The following is a 24388-nucleotide window of genomic DNA, read 5'->3' as shown; positions in this document are numbered from 1 at the left end:
TTAGCAGTTTTTGTATTGGTCAACGGTCACGTGCCTACGCTTAAATAATGCGCATTTCGAATTTGAAAGCGTCATGTCGAGCAAGATACATCAGATTCCTCTATCTCGTTTTCTTATGGGTAACTCTCATTGAAAATCTGAAATGTTGCTTATAGCTTATATATAAAACTGACATTATTTCTGTTTAAGTTCCCTCTTAACCTCACGTAAGGAGAGCCTTAAACCATGTACGCCCTGTATTATAAAATAAATGTGCGGCAGATCGCTTATTGACGCATCTGGCCACCCAGGATAGGGAAGTGCTTCAACGTTAGTAATATGTAGGAATAGGACGAGATACCAATAATTAATGACATAATTCGAAGACGGGACCTACCTTAAATATTTTCACTATGATTCCTACATGATTTCATAGATACAACTTAAAAACTAAGTAGCTTTTCCTGATCCTAATGACTTCTTTGAAAATGTTGCGCTAGGTCAACAAGTAGGCAATTTCTTCCTCGGTGATTGAACTTTGGAGAAAGCAGATAACGTGTTTGCCTATACTAAAACCGCACACCATTCTCCGGTGTTCTCCGCAAATCAACTTATTAGCAGTTCTGCACATTGCAAAATTGGAACGGTATGACCATTAGAAATTTACCGGTTTACATACTTTATCTCTACTTCTGATTATATTACCTTTGTGTACAGCTACTATATAAGGCAGTTTAAGTAGCTATACTTATTTCTTTAGGATCAAATCACCATTATGAATATTTTCTCTTCCGATTAGCTGAAGTTATGAAATTTTCTTGAATAATCATTATGCAGTACTTTGGTACCATATGCGTACGTAGGTGAACCAGGTAACATAATACAAAGGTACGTTGCATCTGCCTTTCGGGATGCCAGTGCAGCTTGGCCCTTTAGCCACCCACCTTCATCCCTCAACATACCATCAGAAAACAAGTTCGAACCACGCACAAAGAAACTTACACAGGGACAGATGTGTGCCCTATTTTTTATCTCGTTAGGTTTTTATTGCCAGCGTATGAAAAGGGCAGATTGTCGTTGCAGATGCTGAGGATTAAAGTTCTCTTCCATATGTCAATATTTTGACTTATTCATGTTTGCTTGATGCACCAAGTTATCTACTTGTAAATAACATTGTTTTGTTAATACATAACTGATTACGTTTATTTTGCAAACTGATTATCGAACATTAAGTCTATAGGAAATTGCAGTAAACTCTAAAATACAACTACTGAATTTCAATAATCTTCATCCTTGTGTTTTTCATTAGGTTCCGGCAATATTTTCGTACACGTTCCGCTAGTTCTTGTGCCACATTATTATTGGGATCTTTCTCTATGACCAAATCTACGCAATCCAATGCTTCTTCGTATTTCTTCAAACCTACAACGAGAAAAGCGACTCATCCAGTTGACTCAACAGCATCTGTGAGCTTATATACCTTCTAGAGCTTGAGCTTTTCGTAGCAAAGCGTTCAAATCTTTATCGTCAATTGCCAATACGTGATCACAGTCGCTGACAGCTTCCTCAAATTTATTCAATTTTAAGAAGGTTAAAGCTCTGTTGCTTAGGTTTATAACTGAAGGTTTACATAAGATGCTTTGGGTGAAGCATTTGAGTGCGAACTCATAGTCACCAGTCGTAAAGAACTCTCTGCCTTTTTCCAGTTCCCTGTTTGAAGTAAATGATGCTTCCACTTCAGTGTAATATTGGTTCAAAGGTACCTAGAAACGTAATTTTTTTTAATGGTATTAGCCTAAGAATTTATAGTATATAACGAATAACACTATGCATAAGTTCGTTTCTATCTATGATTTCGTCTCTGAATATAAGAGAAAACGTATAGGGAGATATGAAAGAGCAACTCCTCCCTAATAAGAATAGGTCCTTTTGGCTTAGATTCTTTTTCAAAAGAATCCTAATAGGGTTTAAGAACGATAGAGGAACTGTAGAGATTCGTCAAATATAATTTAAAGGAAACTACGCACTGATTGCGGCCAAAACGAAAGGAGCGTAATTGATGCCTCTTCTTTGGCTTTTAAGAAGATTCTCCCTTTTATAAAAACGTGATTAGATGCCATTCAAAATTAATATTTAAGGCATTGTCTCAAGAAAGATTTTCCTTATTCTATACAGAGTGTCCCAAAGTTCTATGCTCCTTCTTCTAGCATTTAAGATGAAGAATATAGGATTGCCTTGGATTTTAAACTGAGAACTCCTTTAGCTCTTCCCTTTTACTATTGACTTGATCAGGCCCCAGATAAAAAAATTACACGGACTTATCAGAAACGCGGGATAAAAAGTTTAAATGAAATTCTGAAGAAATAAATGACAAAGACTGGTAGAATTTGGAAGCATAAAATACACTTTCCTCACCGACGTTTTCAGCTTCTTTATATTGGTATTATTCAGATCGTTTGTGGTAACGTGAGATTGCCTGCTCGTTTCTGCATAAACGAAATTTCCAGCGTCCAGTTTCATCTTCTCTGCAGCCTTCTGAGCTTGCTTTGCCTGCTGCTTCATTCTCTCCTCGCCCAACTCCTGCTTCAACAACTCAGTGTCGGGATCATACTGATCCCAAGCTCGATAATCCGTAGACGAAATTCGTTTTTCGTCTTTGACAAGTTTTAATTGTTCCGGTTGAGAGTCGTGTCGACGAATTTGTACTTCACACCTAAGTAAACAGTTAATTGCAATAAAACTTAAAAAAATTGTTTATTACCGGATATTTTTTGTCGTTTTTTGCTCCAGCTCTTTGCTGTCTCTGGAAACGTCTGAAACCCACTTTTGCATATCATCGGAAATGAGTTCGACTTCATTTTCTGCCAACTCTTTTTTGTTCAGAACTTTAGAAGTTCGCCTTAAAAATCTGCTGTTTGGTTTCAGTCTTCGAAGTTTGTCTTCAGTAGCCCTGAAATGCCAAATAAGTCTGTCAAACAGCCACAAAAACTTGAATTTTTTTGTTGTCGAGAGATAGAAAACGGTTTACATACCTAAGCAAATCAGGGTAATATCCCTCCTGTCCCGAAATTAAAACTTCCATAATCTTTTCTAGCTCATTCGGATTTTTTGCCCGGGACACATACTTGAAATCGAAATGTTGGATTGGGATTTTGTATTTGTTTAACAAAGACTCTTCAGGTCCAAAGTTTTTAATCCCGTAGGAGTCGTTTTTGTAGCTTTGCGATAAATCATCTAAATTTAACATGCTGGGGACTGGTTTTGAGGACATCGAGAGAATGGCAAAAGAGGAATGAAAAAGGACATTGATTTAATAACAGGATTGATGCTATGGAAACGTATCTACTCGTTTGTTCCTGGTGTCACCTAGCATGCGATGGATCTATTCTTATTAGGAATGTTTTAATTTTGGATACTGTAAAACTCAACTTTATGAACTTATCATAGTCGAAGATTTCTTGCATTCCGCTCTCGTATATCACTTACTTGATGTCATTTCGTTCCAGCTTTGCTACGAGCTTTACGAGACTCGCTAAAACTCTATAATTTCTCTCATTGACCAATTAATCTGGACATGCCGATTTTTTTCTCTGATAACTTGTTTTGAATATTTAATGCCGGAGCTCAACAACTAAAGGTATTTGTAATTCGAATTTAATCTTCAAAAATTTCCATGAATAACATTTTCTCCTAATTGCCTTAAGAGTTAGCGTAAACAGCAAACAGGCAACAAATAATTTGCAATGGCGTTACTAATGGTCGTCCAGACAAACAAACAAGAGACAAATATATTTGTCAATACTTTATCTTATAATATTTGCGTTGATGTGGGTTCTCTTATATAATAATAATAAAAAAAAACATATAAGAGAGTCTGATTGTATATTTCCTGCCTAATTGCAGCCCAAAGGCGATCAAAGTTTTATTACTTTGGTATTTTCCATATTTACATAGGTAAAATAAATTCATAAATGGCTACATGCCTGGGTATCAACACTATTTCTGGGTAATAAATGTATTTTAGTGAATTTATGCAGGTATATAACAGTGAAGCATGAAGTAGTAAAAGGGCGCTTAAACGTAAAGTGCCTGAATGGAGAAATTGATCAAAGAATAATGAGCAAGATTATAACATAATAATTTTATCATATAAAAGTTCTGATATTTGCTTTTATTAACGATGGAATAGCTTTGGTTAATCATATGCAAATTATGAAATAATTGTTAATTACAAGAAAAATCTGAGGCAATATCCAACAGAGTTGCAAAATTCACTCCAAAAGTGTAGTCTGCACACGCTCCTATACCATTCATTCATCGAAATGGCTAATTAGCATCGCAGATAGAGTTCATCTTTAGGTCTTTTTCATCGTATTTCTCAATACGCACATAGTAACCAAATACTCGTAAAATAACACAATTATTTATAGAAATGTAACAGAATTTAAAGCTGCTAATGGTTTACTTTGTCATCCACATGGAGGCCGAAGCGGTTGCAGTAGAGTCCAAAAAAGAGTTATTCATCTTACAAACAGAACCTTTCAAATATCTAATTAGTTCAAGTTAGCAAACGTCGATCAGATAATTCACTGAGGAAATCTTCAATTTTGAAGAATTTAGGAACCAACGATTGTGAATTGAAGATTTCTCTCCTTAACGTTCCTCTTAAGATTGATTTTAACTCCCATTTAGTAGCAGGCATTTTTTTTGTCATTGATAGGAGAAACTCTTCGAGGGAGGGTGAAAAGCTATGAGTTGTGCCCAGCACTATATAGGCTCTTCTTTTTTCATGAATGATGGCCAGACTTCCTCAGTAACTGCCTTAAACATTTTTTAAGTGGTTAGATTAAACTCAAAGTATTGTTAAGTTTAAATCAAGGGGCTGAGGATTGAACCAAGAATTCCTCAATCATGATTGGTATATTCAAATTGATTATTAAAAGGTATCTATGCGGTTTACGTTTCGCCATAAAGCTTCTAGGGATTTGAGGAATATGTAGGAGTTGTTATTAATACTGTACAGGGGTGTTTTTTCGTTGTATGACAGTCATTTAATTAATTTCTTGCGTAGACAATAAAATTACATATTATACTTAATTGACTTTTTTGTCTACTACTTCTTGAAGTTTTGGTGAATGCACGAGTTCCGATGATAACATCTGCTGATAGCAATATTCTTAATGGTTATGTGAAAATGCCCGGAATTATACACAAGTCAACCCAAATTATTTGTAAGTTTTATTATAAAACTGTCTATAAACAAAAATAAACTGTAAGAACACTGATGGATGACGAAGTATCTATATATACAAGAGTATTATCAAATGACAAGTCAACAACGGCTTGTATAAACCTTTGCCTCTAAATTTGTCCCTTTACTTTCTTTTATACCTATAATAAAAAAATAACATCAATTTATTTTTGATTACTTTGACTATTAGTTAGGGGGAGGAATCGTGGACAGAATCTTTGCCAATAACTTACGAAAGCAAGAAGAAAACAAGATAAAACAAGAAGTGTATAAAGTTAAACTAAAACTATACATTTTCTACAATAATTTGTAAACAAATTTTCTTAATAAAACATACATCTCTAGACAAATTAAAACATTAAGTAATACAAAACAAAAGGTAAAATAACAAAATAAATTTGTATTATTTACACAAAAATGTATATAATACAAAAATAGTATAATAGGTACTGTAATAATACAATTAACTTTGTACTACCATCACAAATCACAACCTTACGGAAACATGGGCCTTTGGGACGTTGTTCGGCTACATAAAAATAGTTATATATTGTTAAGCCGTTGTTTCTTGTTACATGAACATGGAGGTATGACATAGGAAATTATGCCTGAAAAGTTTTAGTTCGAGGTGATGTTAACCTTCTTCAAATACCTCTTAGCTGTCTAAAGTTAACGAAAAGAAGTTTAATGGACGCTCGCAAAAGACTTTAACCATACGAAATGACTTGGGCAGAAAATTTTAATGTGCATCTGGTCACACCTCAGTATACCTACCATGTTTTATTATTGGTGTCTTCAAATGTTCAAAACTTAAAAAAACAGATTTAGATCATCATACCTCCATATAAGTTTTTAAAAGTTGATTTGATAGATTTGATTGGTTTTTTCCCATTCGAACTATGCACAGAGTTTAGCTTCTCTTAACACTTAGGTGCTCGGAGCAACCAATCAAACCAGGGAGAAACTATAGTGATCAACAAAAAGCTCTTAAATTCGCTCTGAAATTGTGTCTAACATCGAACTATTGTTAGATTGGGAGACAGCCAAGGGGTTCACAGTTATATTAGTAGGGGGTTGAGATAGTTGTTTACATTTGCCCTCTAGAAAGTACGTTTCCATGGAACCTTTGCCCTTCACGTCGATGGTGCCTCGACATGTAAGCATGTAGCCTTTTGTGCTTAAAATCTGATATACTTCTTTGGTAACCTGAAATTCACCACAAATAGCCGTAAATTATCGTCGGTACATTTTATCACTTGGAAGATAATTTTCACCAAAACCAATTATTTCATCATTTCTAGAGAGCCCCTTGGTAAAATGTGGACGTTTCGGTTCTTAGGACTCCTTACCTGTATTTTATCAAATACTCCAGTGCTGTCCATTCGCGACGCGACATTTACGGCGTTGCCCCAAATATCGTACTGCGGTTTTCTGGCGCCAATCACTCCCGCGACTACTGGCCCCACGTTGATTCCGATCCTAATTCGAAAGTTGTTGAAAGAATGCTCGTTCACCTCTTGGAGCTGCTCTTTCAGCCGAAGGGCATAGTCCGCCATTGCTATGACGTGTCGGAAACCTTGCATATCGCAAGTGTTTTGAGTGAGACCTGAAATTTTGTTGTAGAATCCGTAAAAGACATCGATCATCATCAATACCCCGTTAAGCAGTCAATTTCAGTTGAGACAAGTAACGGGAACAAATAATAAGAGATGCGAAAAGAAAAACAAACATTGATACGCTTTGAAATATGCAATGTAGATTAAGAAACATGGCACAATACAGAAATACTTAATGGTCGAATAAATAATCAATAAAAGGCAAATCGATAAATCAAATACCGTTCTTTCGGCTGGTGGCTGCTTACTTTTGAGTACAACGTACACTAATTGCATAAGGTATTAAGGCTGCTAGCATAGCACAGCTTGTTAGCATAACAGATGAACAAACAATGGACGGAACTATTTTCACGTTTAGCTGTACTTTTCTCGGTTCGGGGGAGCAATTGAAGTTCACATCAATCTCATCACTGTCCCCTATCATACATTTATTCATGAAAGGACTAAGAACCAGCAAAACTCATGCAGCAGGTTTGTGTGTTATCACCTTTACCAGTACATGAGAATAACTGAGGTCCTTTACGCCGAGCGTTTATCGCTCTTGCTTGGACTCATCAATACGATCCCGAACTATCAGAGAACGTCTGAAGGCGCGATCCACTAAGGTGAGGTTGAGACCGGTAAAATTCAAGCAACGCATTTGGGTTCTTTTCACTATGTGAGAAAAGTTGACAAATCAGTACCCTTCCAGGTTCAGAGACGCTTCGTGTAAATCTTGTTTTTAATGAAAATCGTACCTGCTTCAAAATCTGCAGCAGCAGAAAAGTGATTTTTCCGCCTGTTCCGACTAGAACTCACCTGATGCCGCCATATACGTCGCTCCGGTGCTCTTAATTTTCTCAATGTATTTGAACTGATCCTCAGAGAGCATTTCATCGAAATCAGCAATGATTTCGTTGAGCAGTCTTAAACACTCGACACCTTCGTTGTTTCCTTCTAGTTCCACGTAAAATTCTGAGAAGTTGGGAATGGAAGCGAACATGATGCAAACGAAATCGCATTGTTCATGATACAGTTCCTAAAACGAACAATTTCATTTGACGTAATTCTAGAGAGATTTGAAACCTTGATAAATATTTATGTTGGTAAATTGCAAATAAACAAAGAGAAAATACATTTTTTACGAAAAATAATTTAAGTTCGAATTTTTTCAGCATGTAAACGTACATAAATAGGTGCAATGATTGTGTGAGTTAAGTCACTCCCCTGGCTGTAATTGATTATTACAAATCGATGGGGAATGAACGTTAAGCAGAAAATTTGATTTGGTTCTGGAATATGAATCAAAGTCAACACGTGGAATAAATTGGTAAAAACTCGTCGATTCAGTGGAATGGTCGTAAAGTGGATTTTCTTGCCAATTTAAAAAATTTTTTTTTTATTACTTTCGACTTATTCGTTGCAGCCAATCCTTCACGAGCTTTAACAGAGACTGCTGATGTGCGTGAAATTTTAACGCTTCTTTTCCCATATGAAGCTTGAAAAAAATTGTTAATTGTTGACTGTAGAATTGAAATCTGTGAAGATCATATTTTTTTCAGAGGTTTTTTCTCTCTCTCCCTCTCTCTCTTACAATAGGGTTACTACGTTCATCCATTTAAAGAACGCGAAAGCTCGGTCTAGAAAAAGCTGTTCTGACGCCTCTCACAGATAATTTCGCGACAATATCAGACGAGAGATATCAATTCTAAACTCATTTGTGAGGGCCGTAATAAAATAAAATGCCCACGGAAATACCTAGTGCTGTGTTTACAGGAGGAAAAAAGAGAAGTGAAATTAGTTTCAATAAAACATCTGATGGGCCTTTGCGTATTCTCTTTTTACCTCATTTTGCATCGTCCGTGCCGATTTCAGAATCCACGTTATTTTCCGAAGCGATCAATTTATCAAACGATAAACTTCGCCAGTTGTTTCTGGGACCAAGTGGAACCTTATGAGCGAATTCATAAATAAATTACTGCGTTTAGCAGGAAATTGTGATTTCAGCAGTACGGTCTGAAGGGAACGCTTGCGTGATCGCATTGCGTTCGGATTCAATAATCACGAATGGGAGGACAGAATATTCAAAAAAATTCAATAAACTCGACGAGTGTTGAAGAGGCTGAAGTTCCGGCGTGTCCTTCGGACAATGGAGCGGAAGTAAATAATCCGAGGGTGGACAGCAACGGTGCACATCGCGTACGTGAAAAGAACGACGGTGATTAGCGTCGCGAACAAAAGGGGAAGGTGCGTGAGCCCCCCCCCCGAACTGTTTGCATTAGGAAGATGTCAAAGACGGAAAAAACAATGCCCGAGCTTGAAAAAGAAGCGCAGCGATCGCTGCAAAAAATTGATCTGCGCTTCCTGGGAAAAGCTCTCTCAAAAAAGCCAAAACATTTACGAGAGCTAATATAAAAGAAATGATGATCCCTCTTTAACATAATCGCCGATCCCGTGTCTCCTAATGGTCAGTTCAATTAGCAGGCTGGAAGCTCGCTTTGTAGCGGGCGACGAATTAATTAATTATCCCAACTCTTGACCACGTAAAAGCACGTACTTTGTTATATTATGGCTTTTAACGAATTTATTAATTTAGATTTAATGTAATGTCAACACTATTTTAGAATTTAGTTGAGTTGATAGCTGAACAATATCAATAATTAATGGAAAATTGAGTTTGGGAGCAGAAAATTTGTATGTACGCAAAGGTCCGTCCGCATGTGATACGGGCAAACTGAAATTTATCACAAAAAATCTTCTGGAGCCATTAATTACAGCTGGATGGAAAGGAAATCATAACAAATTACTCACATCATTATTTTTGTCCGTATTCAGGAAATGTTCTGCGACATGGACTGGTAAAATATTGGCTAATAATTTTCGGTTGTATGCCTCCAGGTGTTCCATATCTTCTTTCTCCTCTGTAACGAGTTGTAGTATTTCAATGTAGAAGATTACATTAAATGTTTTTTACCGGGACATTGTGGTTACGAAAAACTTCGCGAAAGTTATTATAATTGGCAATTACCTGTCGCCTGCAACTTCCAAACGAAATCCAACCTGTAGGTCGCCTCCGTCTGCTGCCCGTGGAGGATTAAGGCTATGACAAATCCAGCCAAAATTACGATATTCATGTAGTGTTGAGTGAGCGTGTCATCTGCACTGAAATACCAAAATAAGTTTTGACGGAGCTTAATATGATTTTTAAAAAATAAAGTTTATTACGTCACTACACCGCGTAATGAAGATCAATGAAGCTCTGAAAACACGTTTAGTTGATGATTTTTCCGACAATTTTATTCCCCGTCGCGTACACTAAATTTCCCTCCATAGAGGCCGCGGATGATCCAAGCTAACGCTCTAGCCACATGCTTTTTCCAAAAAAATTAACGGGTCTGGCTGGAGATTGAGAGTCGGTGGGGAACGTTGCCGGGCTCTTTTGGAAAACACCAGTTACAGTATCAAATCGGAGCAACCTACTTGTGAAAAGACGGATTCGTTATTTATTTGGACCAAAGCTCCCTGGAACAGGAAATCTAAATGTTTTCCCCTATAATGGTCAAACATTGCAGATAAATGGATCTAATATCAAATCCCAGGTCGCCGTCGATAATGGATATGCCTTTAGGACGATGGCAAAAGTTGAAGCGAAAGAAAGGGACGCCCGTTTTATTTTGGCAATGATTTAAGGATATACTTTTTTACATGCCCCACTTCCCTTAAAAATGTTAGTAAGTTTCCAGATTTCGCCCTAAAATCCAATTTGACGCTGAGGTAAAATATTTGTGCCAATTTGGGAGTTTCACGAAAACGGGTAATAAAACAAAATGTGAGTTTGTAGCCTGTTTAAAAGCACTAGTGACGGCAACATATCCTAAAAAAAAATTTATTATATTTAGCTTTGAAGTGCTGGGAGAGACGCACACTTCCACAATGCAGCTTTGAAAATGTGGTTCGGTGCGCGCCACTTATGACTCCCATGAGGCACGCGTGCGTAAAGGTGCAAGGGCAACGTGTCGCGCGTCTCCGAAAACATACGCAAAAGTGGACGGAGCCTGGATAGAAAGGGGAAAAAAGGAGGAAGTCAGAAGCAGGCTTCGGCTCGGCCATTCTGGACACAGCCGAAGGCTGACCAATTTCCGGGACGAGTTCAGAGCATTCAAGGCAGCTCTGTCTCGGATGCCCACCAGCCAGCACTGTTCAGCGGTGGAAAGAATTGTGCCGACGAAAATGAAGCAGGAAAAGTTATTGGTAAGTCCGGAAAAGCAATAAAACGTCTCAGTACAAATGGCGAGAGGATGTTCGGTAACTCTGGGACAGCTGCTTCAATTTGGTATCAGCCGTGCAATTAAAAGATGTACGAGGACAGTCCCAGAAGTGCCCGATCGAACGTTTAAAGAAACAAAAATTGAGAATATTGCGTTATTTCTCAATATAGTTTCCTTTGAGATTGACAATTTTCTCGGCGATGTTTTGAGTCTTTTATTCCCCGTTTTTAGTAAGAAGCTCGGAAAGTTTCAAAATGGGCATCAATCTCGGACTCCACCTCTTCATTATTGCCAAATCTCTTTCGATCGAGGCATTTTTTCGACCTTAGAAAGAGGAAACAATCTGAGGGGGCTAAATGCGGCGAATGGGGTGGGCGAGGAAATAATCCGTTACCATATTGATTGATTTCGGAAATCGCGATGATGGAAGCGTGTGGACTGCTTTGACGCCTTGAGGAAGCTGACCCTCTTTTTCACCGAATGCGGTCGCTCTTTTCTAATTTCTTCACTCGAGCGCCGCGATAAGTTTACACAATATATTTTTTTATTTATATAATTTGTTGCTCTTCCTTGAGGGAGAGAGGCAGTACAAATTTCCTCTTGGGCAACCCAAAAAATCGAAGCGGTCACCTCGGACTTCAGATACGAGTTTTCGAGGATAGGTTTTCGTGATGTAGACAAATAAAAAAAATATCGCCCTCCACGGGTCAAGTCGGGTACTTCCGGGGCTATCCCCGTATTACGGCCTTGCTGAGAGCCCTCGTCAAGACAATCAATTTGAACAAGCAATTGCTGAAAGGATTTCCGAGACAGACACGCAGAAATTAATACACGCCCCGACCTTTTCTCAACGGAATTGTTTCAATTGTAGATTAATTTCCACGTCGTATTATAAACCATCTGGATACTAACCACCAGTTCGATATTGATTTCAAGTCAGTCATCCACTGGAATAAATCCGATATATCATCCCGGAACTGCATATAACACAATACTTGATTAGGCATTCCTCGAGCGGAACTAACCGCCACATCGTCTGCCAATGGCTCAATCCTCGAATATCAAATACAAAAAGAAAAGAAATATTTGCTTTAGTTAACCCTTTCTGTCCTGGGAATAGCGAAGGGAAATATAATTTAGTTGCGTCACGTATATTTCCTATATCAAACACAAGACAGGAATATATTGTTTGAGTTAGAAACAAAGGAACCGAGACCTTTGCAAACTTCTGGGTAGCTCAGAAATACGGCGTGAAATATCATAAAACACAATGGAGGATTTAAAATGTGACATTGTACTTACTAATTTATCATGTCTCCGTGATACAACGACAATAAGAATTTTCGGGAGAGTTCCTTTGCATGCGCCCCGTTTCGGGAAATTTCCAAATAGTTATGACTTACTTGTATTTATGCGTGCAGGACGTCTTGTAAATTAGGTCCACTTCTTTGGTGTACTTCATGTAGACAGCCAGAAACCCAGCCATCGCGCCCAGCAGAATGATGGTCTTCACGAGGGAAATCATGATCTGGTAGACTGCGCAGGCTATCATTGAAATTAGGACTAGGAGGAGAAGATTCTGCAATGTGCGGCAAGTGCGCAAATTAGAATTAAAATTAAAACAAAAAGTAATTTTTTTTTATAATTTTTTAAAAAAAAATTTAAAAAATTTTTTTTAAATTAAAAATTTTTTTTTTTTTAAATTAATTTTTTTTTTTTTTAAATTAATATATATATATTTTTTAAATTAAATACTCCAGGAAGAGTTGTCCTTCACGGGCTGTGCCGAGGAGAATGAACAGACCATTTGCAGGCGTATGAACTGCAAAATATGGTCTCAAGTGTGGGTTCGGCGGTTAAATGTGAAATCGCCGCTGATTGGGAAACGGGACTAACAATCGGGAAAATTAATTCGAGCATTCCTGGAAGAAAAGAGTCAATGGAGGAAAACGTTTTTTGCTTCGAGATAACCTTCGCCCTAAAAGGCAAACAAGGGCCGATGCTAAATTATTTAACGGGGAAACTGAAAAGGGAAACGCTGAAATTTAACGAAGCTTCCACGATTTAATCAAGTAATAATAGCTATCGTTATCTGAACATTACCGTAACGTAATTTTACGGATTTGGCCAATACTTACGTCGACCAGCGTATAAGGTTTGCAGTCTTTGTTGTAGTCCTGAGCCGAAATTCCCGGATCCTCTAAAAAGCTCGTACAGTTTTTTTCAAATAAGGTCGTGTTCAGACACTGGATATCGTCTGGCAAAACTAGCTGGAAGGTAATAGCATTACTGTTTAGAATCTTGGCTTCAGGGGGTCGGCTTACACTTCGCAACATTACAAGAAAGTAAATGCAGACGCACATGAAAACGCAAAAAATTTGAGCGATGTTTCGGTTTTTGTGGATTTGTCTGGAGACTGCGAAAATTTTCTTCTGGAAATGCTAAAAAAGGACAATAGATTGATATTTTACAATTTTAACGAATTTTAATATTTAAGAATAAGACAATAGAGAAGTTTACCAACAAATTCCTTAAATATTTCATATTGTCAACACGAAGTTCCTCCTCCAAATCCCAACAGAGGTTCGTTATTCCGAACGAGACCACAGAATCGAAAGATATGTAGCGAGGTCTGTTTTTCTGGAGATATGTTTTCCGCATCCCAAAGTTCTCTATTTTACTTTTTACGTTAATTGCACGAGTTTCTTTTAAGATAATGAGTTTTTTTTATAGACCAAACGATAGACCTTCTCTAGAATGGAAAAGTCGTCAGGAAACGATAATGCGGCTCCAGAGGCGTTGTGTTAGTACATTCGGATAATGAACATTTCTACAGTAAACTAGAGGCGTCTCGAAGAAGAACATACCCTAATATTGACGTTGTCCATGTAAACCACCACGGGAAGAAGGATAAGTAACAGCACTACAGGAACTGAACACAGCAGAGCAGTCTCGTTGCTGAAACCAAGACGTTGTTGTACAAAAGTAAATGGCCGTTTAGTATACCGTAAAACGCTGAGTTACCTTTTAAATATTGCTATCTGCACTAGGACTATAGCAGCAAAACAGAAAGTAGAGCAAACGAAATAGAGGGTTAACATTCGATCCCTTTCTAAAGCGTACTGAAAAAAAAAAAAGTGATTTGTGATCGCCCTGTAAACTCACGCTCGGCCAGTTTTGTGGGTTCAGTTGAAATTGCTCATGAAGTGAGGCAGAGGATCAACGGTGATACTTTATTCCCAACTTCACGGAAACTTTATGCTTCGGTCAGTTGGGCGTGTCACATACCTTGGACTTAATTCCGACCTGCAAAACTGGCCTTCGTTAGGTCTTAATCTTAGTAAATTATTCAAATGTGCCGGCAGAAGCACCTAATATAGATTATTGTAAAGAAGTAGTCGTCCCTTGTGATCTGAATGTTTGAACGCTCAGAGCGTTTGACCTGTGGGAAAGTCTGACGTAAACCGTTGATGATATAAAATCAACACGATTCTTACGTAATAACAGATTTATTCCCTTCATTAGACTCCGCATCTGGCACTAAAGGGTTGTTCCGATCGAAGAAAAAATCGCCTCAAAAACAACTTTAACTTCATTTAACTTCTTATACAAATGGAAGTTTCAGATCTCTACTTCAATAATCTATTCAAAACTTTTCGAAATTGTTATAGAAAAGTTGCTCGATCTTATTATTAGAATAACTTTGTGAAAGTTACCGCCGTAAGCGTCTAATAATTATTTATTTACTTGAATTTCTCGCTTTCCGGAGATTTCAACAACAACAACAACTCTTCGAATTAAACAATAAAATTTCGATTTTTCATCGTTGACGGTTTGTCGCAATGCTCGCTCACCTTTCTCTCCTTATTGGGATCTCTAAAATTAAGCAATAAAGTCCTGCAGTGCTCAGTCCTAAGCCTGTCGATGCTTCTCGCATCTATAGCTTTCATCAGGTACTCATTCACTTCGTCTTCCGGATTCTTATCTCTGGATTCGCCGGTTTCGCTAAAGGGTCTAAAGAAGCCACAAATAAAGTAAAATACCTGCGTAACTTGGTTTTGTAAATGATTACTTCGTGGAATGTCCAGGCTGAGTACCGTGACCCATTATCCTCATTTCTTTGGCAACGTTGCCATTCATGGAATGACTTTGATATGGTGTGCTACCCTATAAAGTACAGTTTGAGAGAACTAAAAAAATTTTTTTTTGTATACTGGGAGTTCCTAAATATCATGCACACGCGGAAGGGGGTAGTTCTTCAGCTTGTTCATGGCTAAAAGCTAACATATGCGTAGGCCCGCAAACGCCTCGTCGTCTATCGTCAGGGTGTTGAAATTCCGCAATATTCATTGTTTCTCTCCATAGCTCCTGCAGTTTTTAAAATGTTTAGCCAAATATTGAAATGTAGTTTGCGCCGTAAGATTTACATCATCGGACATGTAGAACGGTTTTCGTATTCTACAGGGTGATACTTTTCCAGAGGTCGCGCCGCCCCTTCCTTCCTCCGAATTTTCGCAGTGCACCGCTGACACATTCTAAAACACAACACGACTTTTTTCCTATTCCGTTTGGGAATTGTTTGGCCTCTTGCAGTTTCTTCGTATCTCCATCGGTCATCGATAAAAAACAAAAAAAACGATTTTCAGTAATTCACCGGATGAAATTGAAATTTGTTACGGGCGAGCAATTATTTATTGAAAGAAATCTTCATATTTTTGAGAAGTTTGAGGGTTTGGAACCACCTGTGAACAATTGTCGCCGACATACCCCTAAATCATGATGATAGCGTTAACGAGGAAACTACGTTGCAGCAACCGTTGAAGAAATTTCCTCCAACCCTTACACACGGACCCGCCCTTCTTTTCATTGCCGTTCGTACTCTTTCGTACACCCCCGGTATTTCTTGCGTGCGTCCAATATTCCATTTTTAACTCATCGATGATATTCATTTTTTTAACACCCTGTAGATAGGTTACGAGTTGCTCGCGGACTTATATTTTTATGAACTCTTAGTCGTGAAACAATGTGAATAACTACCTCCTTCGACATGTACGTGATATTTAGGAACACGCTGTGCACAACATCTATCATCACACATCACTTGGCCTTTCTGCCGTTGTGACAAAACGTTTACCTTCACGCATAAACAATCATTCGTAAAATACAAAAATAGGAAACGAACGCATTTCGAAATATCCTAATGGAGCGGTTGAAGGGGAGAGAGGGAGCTTATGACGTAGGTCTCGTGAGCTAAGCGGAGTCCAGACCGGTTCGGCTGTGATGATTCCGGGACACTCTTAATTCTCCTTGAGCATTTTTAAAATTTTATGCTCAGCTTGTGCATTTACTGACTACACTCTACAATCCTCAGACTTATCAGGCAACTGCAGCTACAGTACTAATGAAATCTTGATCCCGCCAAATTATAAAGCGAAGGATAAATCCTCGCAGCTCATTTACCCAAAGTAAGTAAATATTATGGGAACAAACTCTGTAGTTATTTGCATACAATTCGTCTGGAATATTTTAGTTTGGAGTTAATTTAATTGCTGAAATGAATGGGTCTGGAAACTTGGGCGTATATATCCAATAAGATTAAGTTTAGAAATAAAAGCAGATTTTTTGACTGGAAAAATGAGATGAAACAAATCCTGGCTAATGGCTTTTAGAGCCGCAATCTGGCAAAGAGCATGTGAAAATCACGTTATCCCGACGTTCATTTCTAGAATAATGATGCTATAATTACCCCTCGATAGGTTGGTGCTACAATCAGGAACGTGTCAATGTTGTGGTCTTTAAGGTAAGCGTTGCGCTCGTCTCCGTGTCCCGGTTCCACCTCGTAATCGTTCCCCAAACACTTGAGGGTCTCTTCGGTGATGTGAACACGCCTGGAACAATATTATGCGGTTATGTTGTTATAGGATTAGGTGAGAAGAGGGAAAATAAATAAAATTTTGTAGCCTTTCAATATGCTAAATAAATGGGCTAGTTAACGGAAAAATGACACGGGAGAGCTCGGCAAGGGGACTTTCTTTCATTAGCTCCAGCGAGAACAGCAAGAAAAACCTTGTACAAGCTGAATAGAGCCTTGAATAATTTCGGTTCGAACTACGATTGAGAAAACGGCGCAACGTCTCTACAGATATTTGTATTGCGACAGAGCGGTTCGTCAACGGGGGAACAGTCGCATTGCCGCGGCCGGCACAATCGCCAGATCTGAATCCAATTGAGCGCGTCGTAGACGTGCTGCAGAGAGGCGTTTCGTATGGCCAACATTCCGGGGGCTACTTTTACGGAAAAGGGGATGGAGGCCGTATGCCGAAATCAACGATATCGTTTTGAGTAGTTGGACCCCGGAACTAGGGCCGCGCTTAATGACCGCGGAGGCCATGCCTTGCGTTAGACTCAATTTTTTTTTTCTTGACGATTTTTCGTTAAGTCCCAAGAAGGGCGTCTTAGTTATATTTAGAACTTATGAATAAATCAATGTGATCTGGAAATCTATCGATGAAAGTTTAATTTTGTCGTACATTGAACAGCATCCGACGTTATAAACGCACTTCATTTTCCAATTAATTTCATCAGAACGTCAATCCATCCATGAAAATATCCTTAGATTTTTCCGCTGAGTCTATTTCACGCTCTTCCAGTCGCATTTACGATACGGGAACGTATCAGTAACACGTTTCCTTGGAACATCCCGATTTTTGACCATCGAAACTTGCACAGTCAAAATTCTGCATAGGAAATGCGGTGAGGATAAATTCCTGAGGGAGACCCAAATATGCTAATTTCATCACTTAGGCAAATCGCAGCTTCATCAAAGCTGATTGCTTAAGTTAGCAACAGCAGCTTATGTTATAGCATATTTATGTAGGCCGGTTACTTTGGCTATTAGGGCAAATTGCTTCATTTGCTATGCATGCATAAAAGAGCCAATAGATTACTTCAGACGTGAACATTCTTTTGCAAAAGGTAAAAATAATGTTGATTCATTACTCGGCATTGCAACGGACGAACTGAACTCACTTTCTAACTAAAACGAAAATACGAAATTGATATTGCATGTTCAATGCAAAACATTTAATCACTCACCACGTGAAGTACGGGAAAAAGCAGCAGGAAAGTGGACGCATGCAAGTCCAGCATTAAGTATCAAGATTCAGAAAACGTTAAGTTCAAGCGACCCTTAATGCTAAGTTGGGGTAGTTTAATGTTAAGGTTGATTTATGCATAAAATGCGACCTACATATTTTCTTTTAGCTTAAGGGCCGACCTGACATTTTAAATAAACATTTTGGTTCCTTTTCGGTTATACCAAATCTACCTCTCGTAATTTTAATGTTATGCTTTCGCCCAACGTTTTCATTCTGCTATCCACATCCAAACCTTTCCAAGACATAAAGCGTCATTCCTCAAGGGCCTATTGTTCTCTGTCAGGCTGGGCTAGGAGCAGAATAAGAACAGAACTGTTTTACCTACTTATGTCAGGAAAAGGCTTTCAAAGACGTAACGTATGAACCACTTGTGGAACATATTCAACGATCCATGTTTTCTTTGTTGTACGGAACAAAGTCCATTTGCACTCTGTGACGCGTCAGATGGTTTTAGCTCTTCTCGAGGGTCTCAGTTTGTAAATTTGTCGCATTTAGACGTGGGTACGTTACATGAAATATGTTGAGAATTTCTCGAAGAACGCGATAACGTCACAACGCACGTGAGGTTCCGCGAGAAAAAATCGAAATAGTACATTTGTCTCCTGCGCGGGCGACCCTGTACACAGGGTGTTGCGGAATGACGGTCAAATCTTCTAACGGGATCATTTCAGTGGGGATCTTCGCACGAAATTTCTCAATTTGGGCCCTTCCCGTCCAAATATTCGGGTCTCAAAATGGCGGCAAATAGTCGTTACCTTTATTTCTCGAGAACGGTTACGCTTAGAAATTTCAATTTTGGCACGCCCTAGCAGCTAGTCAAACGCTATTTCGTAGTGGTGTCTGTTCCTTCACTCACGTTTCTGGAGGGCAACCCCTAATTTCGTTTTCTCCGTGTATTATTTTTACGCAACCTGTTGGTCGCATGGAAAAGTGACGGGAGTGAAGAAAAATTTTAAGTTACGTTCGGCGTTTAAAAACGAGGTTTTGCTGAAATCGGCTATCGCAGGAAAAAGTTCCGATTTTTAACCGTTTTTAAGAAATGAAAAAAAAGCTTATTTTCCGCCATTTTAAGACCCGAATATTTGGGCGGGAAGAGCCTAAATTTCGTGCGAAGACCCCCCTAAAATGGCTGGTAGAATGCCCCGTTAAGAGGTTCGACCGTCACTCCGGTACGCCCTGTGCGGGTCTGTTACGTCAAAAGGCGCGCAAGAAAAAAACTTTGACGCGCTCCACCATTTCCATGAGAAATATTCCGTTCGATTTTTAATGAATTTATGCGCAACGTTTGGTTCTCCACGTATAGAATTCCCAAGATGCAATAGGCAGCAAATATCCATCTCCGTTTCCTGGAAATCATCAAAATATTTCATCTCTCTCAGCCCAACATCGCAACTATTTCCAGATAAACTTAAAAGACAAAAGTGGAATTTTATGTTTTCGCTGTTGGTGCATGTCTGGCAAGTTTTCGAATACAGTTTATATTTGTTTTTATTTCACGTAGAACTAGGTCGGATTCCTTTGTATTTTTCCAAGTCCCTTTAAAGACGCGCGATGAAGTCTTGAAATTCAAATATGGATTCGTTATTTAAGTTTCTGATATATGAATGTATGAAGAGGCGCCGAATGGAAGACGTTTTCGTAATTTACATTGTTGTTTTGTCAGTCCTCACTCGAAAATATTTCGAAAGGAATATTGATTTCATGCCAAGAATCATGATGTGTGTCTTTGTGCCGGGGAACATTTCCCTAACGAGTAACAGAGACTGAATTTGTAAATCAAGAGGTTATTTAATGAGACCCTTGAAACATTCACGGTTAAAGTGCCGTCAGTATGATAATTATCTCAACTAGAAAATTCTGGGCGAGATTACGGTTTTGAAGGGAATGGATGTGACTAATTACTCTAAGGGCCTTTACTTACGGTATTATTAAAGGGAGTGAAAATTGATTAAAGGGATTTCTGCATTTGATGTTATTATAACATGTGAAACCTTCGCGGATGCAAGACTAAATTTAACGAGATTCCTTTTCGAAAACCGATGGATTTTCTAAGTAATCAGTATTCCTTTCGCGTCAAAATTGAGTTTTAAATTAAAATTAGTTACGTGTGAAATGACGGCTCGTGCAGTTTTATGTACAAGAAAACTTACCCAGGAATTCCTCCGCTCTCCATGTAATTGGCTAATGTGACATCGTTGGACCACACATCGAATTGCCATTTTCTCAACCCCAATACTCCGCAATGGACCCTTCCGGTGTGTATTCCAACCCTCATATTGACGTTTACGTTCATCACGCCACGAACTAAACTAAAAATAAAAAAAAGGGCCTGTGATCAGGTTCGTTATTTATGCGAGGAAGAGTCAAATGAAAATCCGATGAACGGCATTAGACTTAATTTCTTGGAATAATACCAAAAACGAATAAAATGCCCCTTTTCAATGTAGTCACCATCGCGTTCATTATATCTCTTCCATCGTTCCAGAGGTGCTTGAATGCCCGAAGAAAAAAAACTTTTGATAGTGTGCGCCGCCACTCGTGCCTCGCTTGAGTCATTTCGTCATTAATTTAAAATTTTTCCCCACCGAAGCCTTTTTTAGACAATCAAACGCGCGATAGTCGCTGGGGGCGAGGTCAGGCGAATGTGGAGGATGTGGTGGACATTCAAGCTTCAAATCTTGGACGACTGTCGCCGTTAACGCACAGTACGCAGTGGTGTCGCAAAAACACGTCATTAGAGATCCTCGTCTCTTGGTCCTGATAGCAGGCTTGAGGCGGTCCGAAGTTTTGAGTAAGTTGCACTAGGAACTTTACCTTCGTACGGCTTGTAGTCTTCTAAAATTACCCCTTTAGCGTCCCAAAACGGGGTTAACGTAACCCTTCCTAGCAACCTGTTTATACACTGCATACGATGGGGAGTTCTCGTCAACTTGCCTATTCCCATGCTTAATTATAACCGTGTTGGAGTTATAGAGCCTTGAAAGGGACTTTCTTTCATTACGCACCTTCGAAATCTCGAAGCAACCCCAAATCCAAACCATGCCCCTAAAGTCTTCGGGTAAACTGATGTAACCCGAAGTTATTTATCCTGCGGTTTTGAAACAACAGCCTCGAACACCGCAGGAAACTTGAAGCAACCCTAATTTGGAATTCAACATGTTTTCGAATTATTTAACTCAAATTCGAGTTGACTCGGTTTAATTCGTTTTGAAATCGCCTCATTTCAAATTTATCGGTTTTAGGAGCACGGAGTGCGCGCACCCCATTCGAAATTAGAGCAATTAAATCTTCATTCATAATATCAAACTCTGGCGCTCTCGAGGAACCCGGACTGATCCAATTTAAATAAGCTTTCGTCAAAATTTCAGGTTGGTTCAGTGTTAGATCGAATTGTTTCTTCATTTCCGAGTTTCACCTCGAAGTTCTCTCAAGAAGGTTTCAATCAAATTGGCATCGCCCGTTTGTTAGAGCCAACGAAGAGGTCCAGTGTTTTTTTTTTTTATATTTCCGAAGTAATTTTCCAAAAATGGAACATTATCGAGTTTCAAACTGGAGGTCGTCTCGCGGCTCATCTTTGAGGTCTGTGTGTCCTTCATCGAACTTTTTGAACAATTTTTGTGCCGTTTGAACTAAGACGACCTCTCCTCGTTCCACTTCGCGTATTTTCCTTGCCGCTTCACTACCCTTAAACTTCTCTTTGGAATAGTCGCGTAGGAGTTCTAGATTCTTAAAATGTTCCACGATTTTACTAAAACGAATCAAATTAAACGATCAATAAATTCATTCTAATTAATGAGTAAATCTGGAAGAGCTTTTTAAAACCTACAAAATACAGGGTGTAACGTAAGTAGGGGTTATCGTTTTAAGGCGACGTAGACCTCAAAAAACTAAGCAATATTTTTATGTAGCATTTTTTCTGAAAAATCTCTGAGATCTCAAAAAAAAAAAAACGAAACATGCGCAGATGAGTTTTAGTGCATTTTTGCATGAAATCTAAATCCGTTCCTGCATAAAAGGGTGATTCAATGTAAAGGAGATAAAAAGTCCCACAAAAAATGATCGGCCATCGCAAAAACGCAAAAAACATTTAATGTTTACTGTTTTTGTGTAATTTACCCGCGCCGCTCGAAAATCAGTCGCGAAGTTCAGCTCCAGGTGTTCTTTTGATAAACGATCACTATTGATACCATTAAATCGACAAAGGGCCGTAACTGCTCGAATCGCCAATTGGTGGACACGTTGCGGATGTACGGGGAGTGTCACCAGAACTCCGTCGCAGCTTCGCAGTTGCATGCTGAGCCCTTTCCGGGAAGACACCATCCTGCAGCCCGCAGACCTGTTTATCTCGTTAGAACAGCTCGTGAAACCGGAAACCTAACAGCAACGCATGGTGGGCGTGCTGGAAGACCTAGGCCACCTAGAATGGCACCCATTGTAAGTGCATGTTTTACATATCGTTCAAGACAATCCAGCTACCAGTACTAGAAGAATCGCAGAGCAAGTTCCTACATCTCACATGGCAGTGCGGAAAAATTCAAATGAAAATCAACTGCACCCCTATCACCTGCAACGAGTTGAAGCGTTAACGCCACAAGACCATCTCCTAAAAGTACACTTTCGTGCGTGACTCACGAGAAACCGTCGACAATGAAAATTTCCTTAAGTTTGTTCTGGTAAGGGATCAATCTATTTTTACCCGTAACGGAATAAATAATTTCCGAAATACGCACGTATGGGCAGTGGAAAATCCTCACGCTATTGGCCGGACTACTTTCCAGCAGAGGTTTTCTTTAAATGTTTGGGCCGACACGGTCAATAGCTTGCCGATCGGGCCTCTACGTCTTCCAGATGGAATAGCGGGCTTGGACCATCTCCATTTTCTGGAACATAATTTGCCTGAACTTCTTGAAAACGTGCCTTCAGACGGTCTATGGGGTTTTTACGTGACGGTGCTCCACCCCATTTCACGCGCGAAGCACGGGACTTTTCGTACGATCAATTTCCTAACAGGTGGATAGGTCGCGACGGACCGATAAGATGGCCCGCAAGATCGCCGGACCTTAATCCGCGTGATTTTTATTCAGGGGGTTACGTGAAAAGTTTGGTGTTTACGAGCGAAATTGACACAGCGGAAGAATTGCGCGAACGGACAGAGATCGTTAGAGGCGAACCATCATCACCTCTGGCAGCGGTTCGTGCAAACGAGACCAATGGGGGCAATTTCGAACGCCTTCTGTAGCCAGTCTCGGAGCGAGTAGTAGCTAAAGATGTAGTACTTATCAAAACTTCCATAGGCGCGTGTTTCGGTTGTTTTTGAGATTTCGAAAAAATGTCGCATAAAAATGTCGCGTGGTCTTTTGAGGTCTATGTCGCGTTAAGAGGAAAATTTCTACTTACGTCACGCTCTGTAAATCGCGCCGATACAAAAACGCACACATTTTTGGTTCAATCCAATGGGAAACTCGCGTTCATTTCGGAAATTTTCGTCGCATGCCCGTTCCGTAAAATGGAAGCAATTTGCAGTCGAGTTGCAGTGCATCGCCATGAAACTACATGGGTCGATTTCGATGCGCGAACGATTGCTTCAATATTTTACGTTAGGTCAAGCTGAGAAGCTCGAAAACGAATCGAAGTCCTCAAATCCCAGTTTCGAGTATCAGCATCCCTGTATACACGGAACGACGCTACGCCCCCCCCCCCCCCCCCAACAATAACATCTAAACTTATATTCGGTTTACATTAGGTTTAAAGTTAAGTTGAATCGGCTTAATTTGCCATCAGATACCATCAGCTACCAGGAAAAGTAAGCTAACATAATTATAACTTTACATAAACTTCATTCGCCGTAAACTCAAAATCGGCGTTTAAAGTTGAAAACTTTGCTTTCAGCTTTTGTAAAAAGAGGCACAGATTCTCTCCTACCTTCGGTTTGTTCAGTTTCGAGATGAAATAACATCATATCAATCTTTCTTTAATTAACGTTATAAAGCTCTCGAGTTGCTTCCATTTCCTATTATTTCCTTTACGAAACAGGCAACAAAGCAGAAAATTCCCCGTTCCGAATGCTCAACTCTCAGGAGACGACGACAAGGATTCATTTCGGTTTAGGCATAAAATTGGAAAGGTCTAAATGAATAT

The 24388-nt window shown here is 39.2% G+C and overlaps 2 protein-coding genes across 2 annotated transcripts in view; both read right to left on the bottom strand.

Moving 5' to 3' along the window:
• Positions 1-1180: 1180 nt before the first annotated feature.
• Positions 1181-3484, bottom strand: Spag1 (Spag1 axonemal dynein assembly factor). The gene is made up of 5 exons (XM_066291464.1): positions 3012-3484; positions 2741-2929; positions 2395-2692; positions 1460-1742; positions 1181-1401 (listed from the first exon to the last, which is right to left on the bottom strand). The coding sequence occupies exons 1-5, from the start codon at positions 3248-3250 to the stop codon at positions 1247-1249; spliced, it is 1164 nt and encodes a 387-aa protein (XP_066147561.1). The 5' UTR covers positions 3251-3484; the 3' UTR covers positions 1181-1246.
• A 1710-nt stretch (positions 3485-5194) lies between these two features.
• The window catches only part of LOC136344226 (adenylate cyclase type 6), a 117215-nt gene continuing 98021 nt past the window's right edge, over positions 5195-24388 (bottom strand). The window contains exons 15-28 of the mRNA XM_066291476.1: positions 20401-20559; positions 16840-16981; positions 15166-15260; positions 14948-15107; positions 14118-14215; positions 13961-14051; positions 13418-13534; positions 13232-13363; positions 12497-12672; positions 9854-9987; positions 9637-9746; positions 7645-7864; positions 6580-6836; positions 5195-6436 (exon numbers count right to left, since the gene is read on the bottom strand). Of these exons, the coding sequence (XP_066147573.1) occupies positions 6218-6436; positions 6580-6836; positions 7645-7864; positions 9637-9746; positions 9854-9987; positions 12497-12672; positions 13232-13363; positions 13418-13534; positions 13961-14051; positions 14118-14215; positions 14948-15107; positions 15166-15260; positions 16840-16981; positions 20401-20559 (2110 nt within the window). The 3' untranslated portion in view covers positions 5195-6217. The remainder of the gene's footprint in view (positions 6437-6579; positions 6837-7644; positions 7865-9636; positions 9747-9853; positions 9988-12496; positions 12673-13231; positions 13364-13417; positions 13535-13960; positions 14052-14117; positions 14216-14947; positions 15108-15165; positions 15261-16839; positions 16982-20400; positions 20560-24388) is intronic.

Source organism: Euwallacea fornicatus, chromosome 16, assembly GCF_040115645.1.
Source record: "Euwallacea fornicatus isolate EFF26 chromosome 16, ASM4011564v1, whole genome shotgun sequence".
Taxonomy (NCBI): domain Eukaryota; kingdom Metazoa; phylum Arthropoda; class Insecta; order Coleoptera; family Curculionidae; genus Euwallacea; species Euwallacea fornicatus.
The sequence above is the reverse complement of the archived record's forward strand: the minus strand, read 5'-3'. Positions and strand labels throughout refer to the sequence as shown.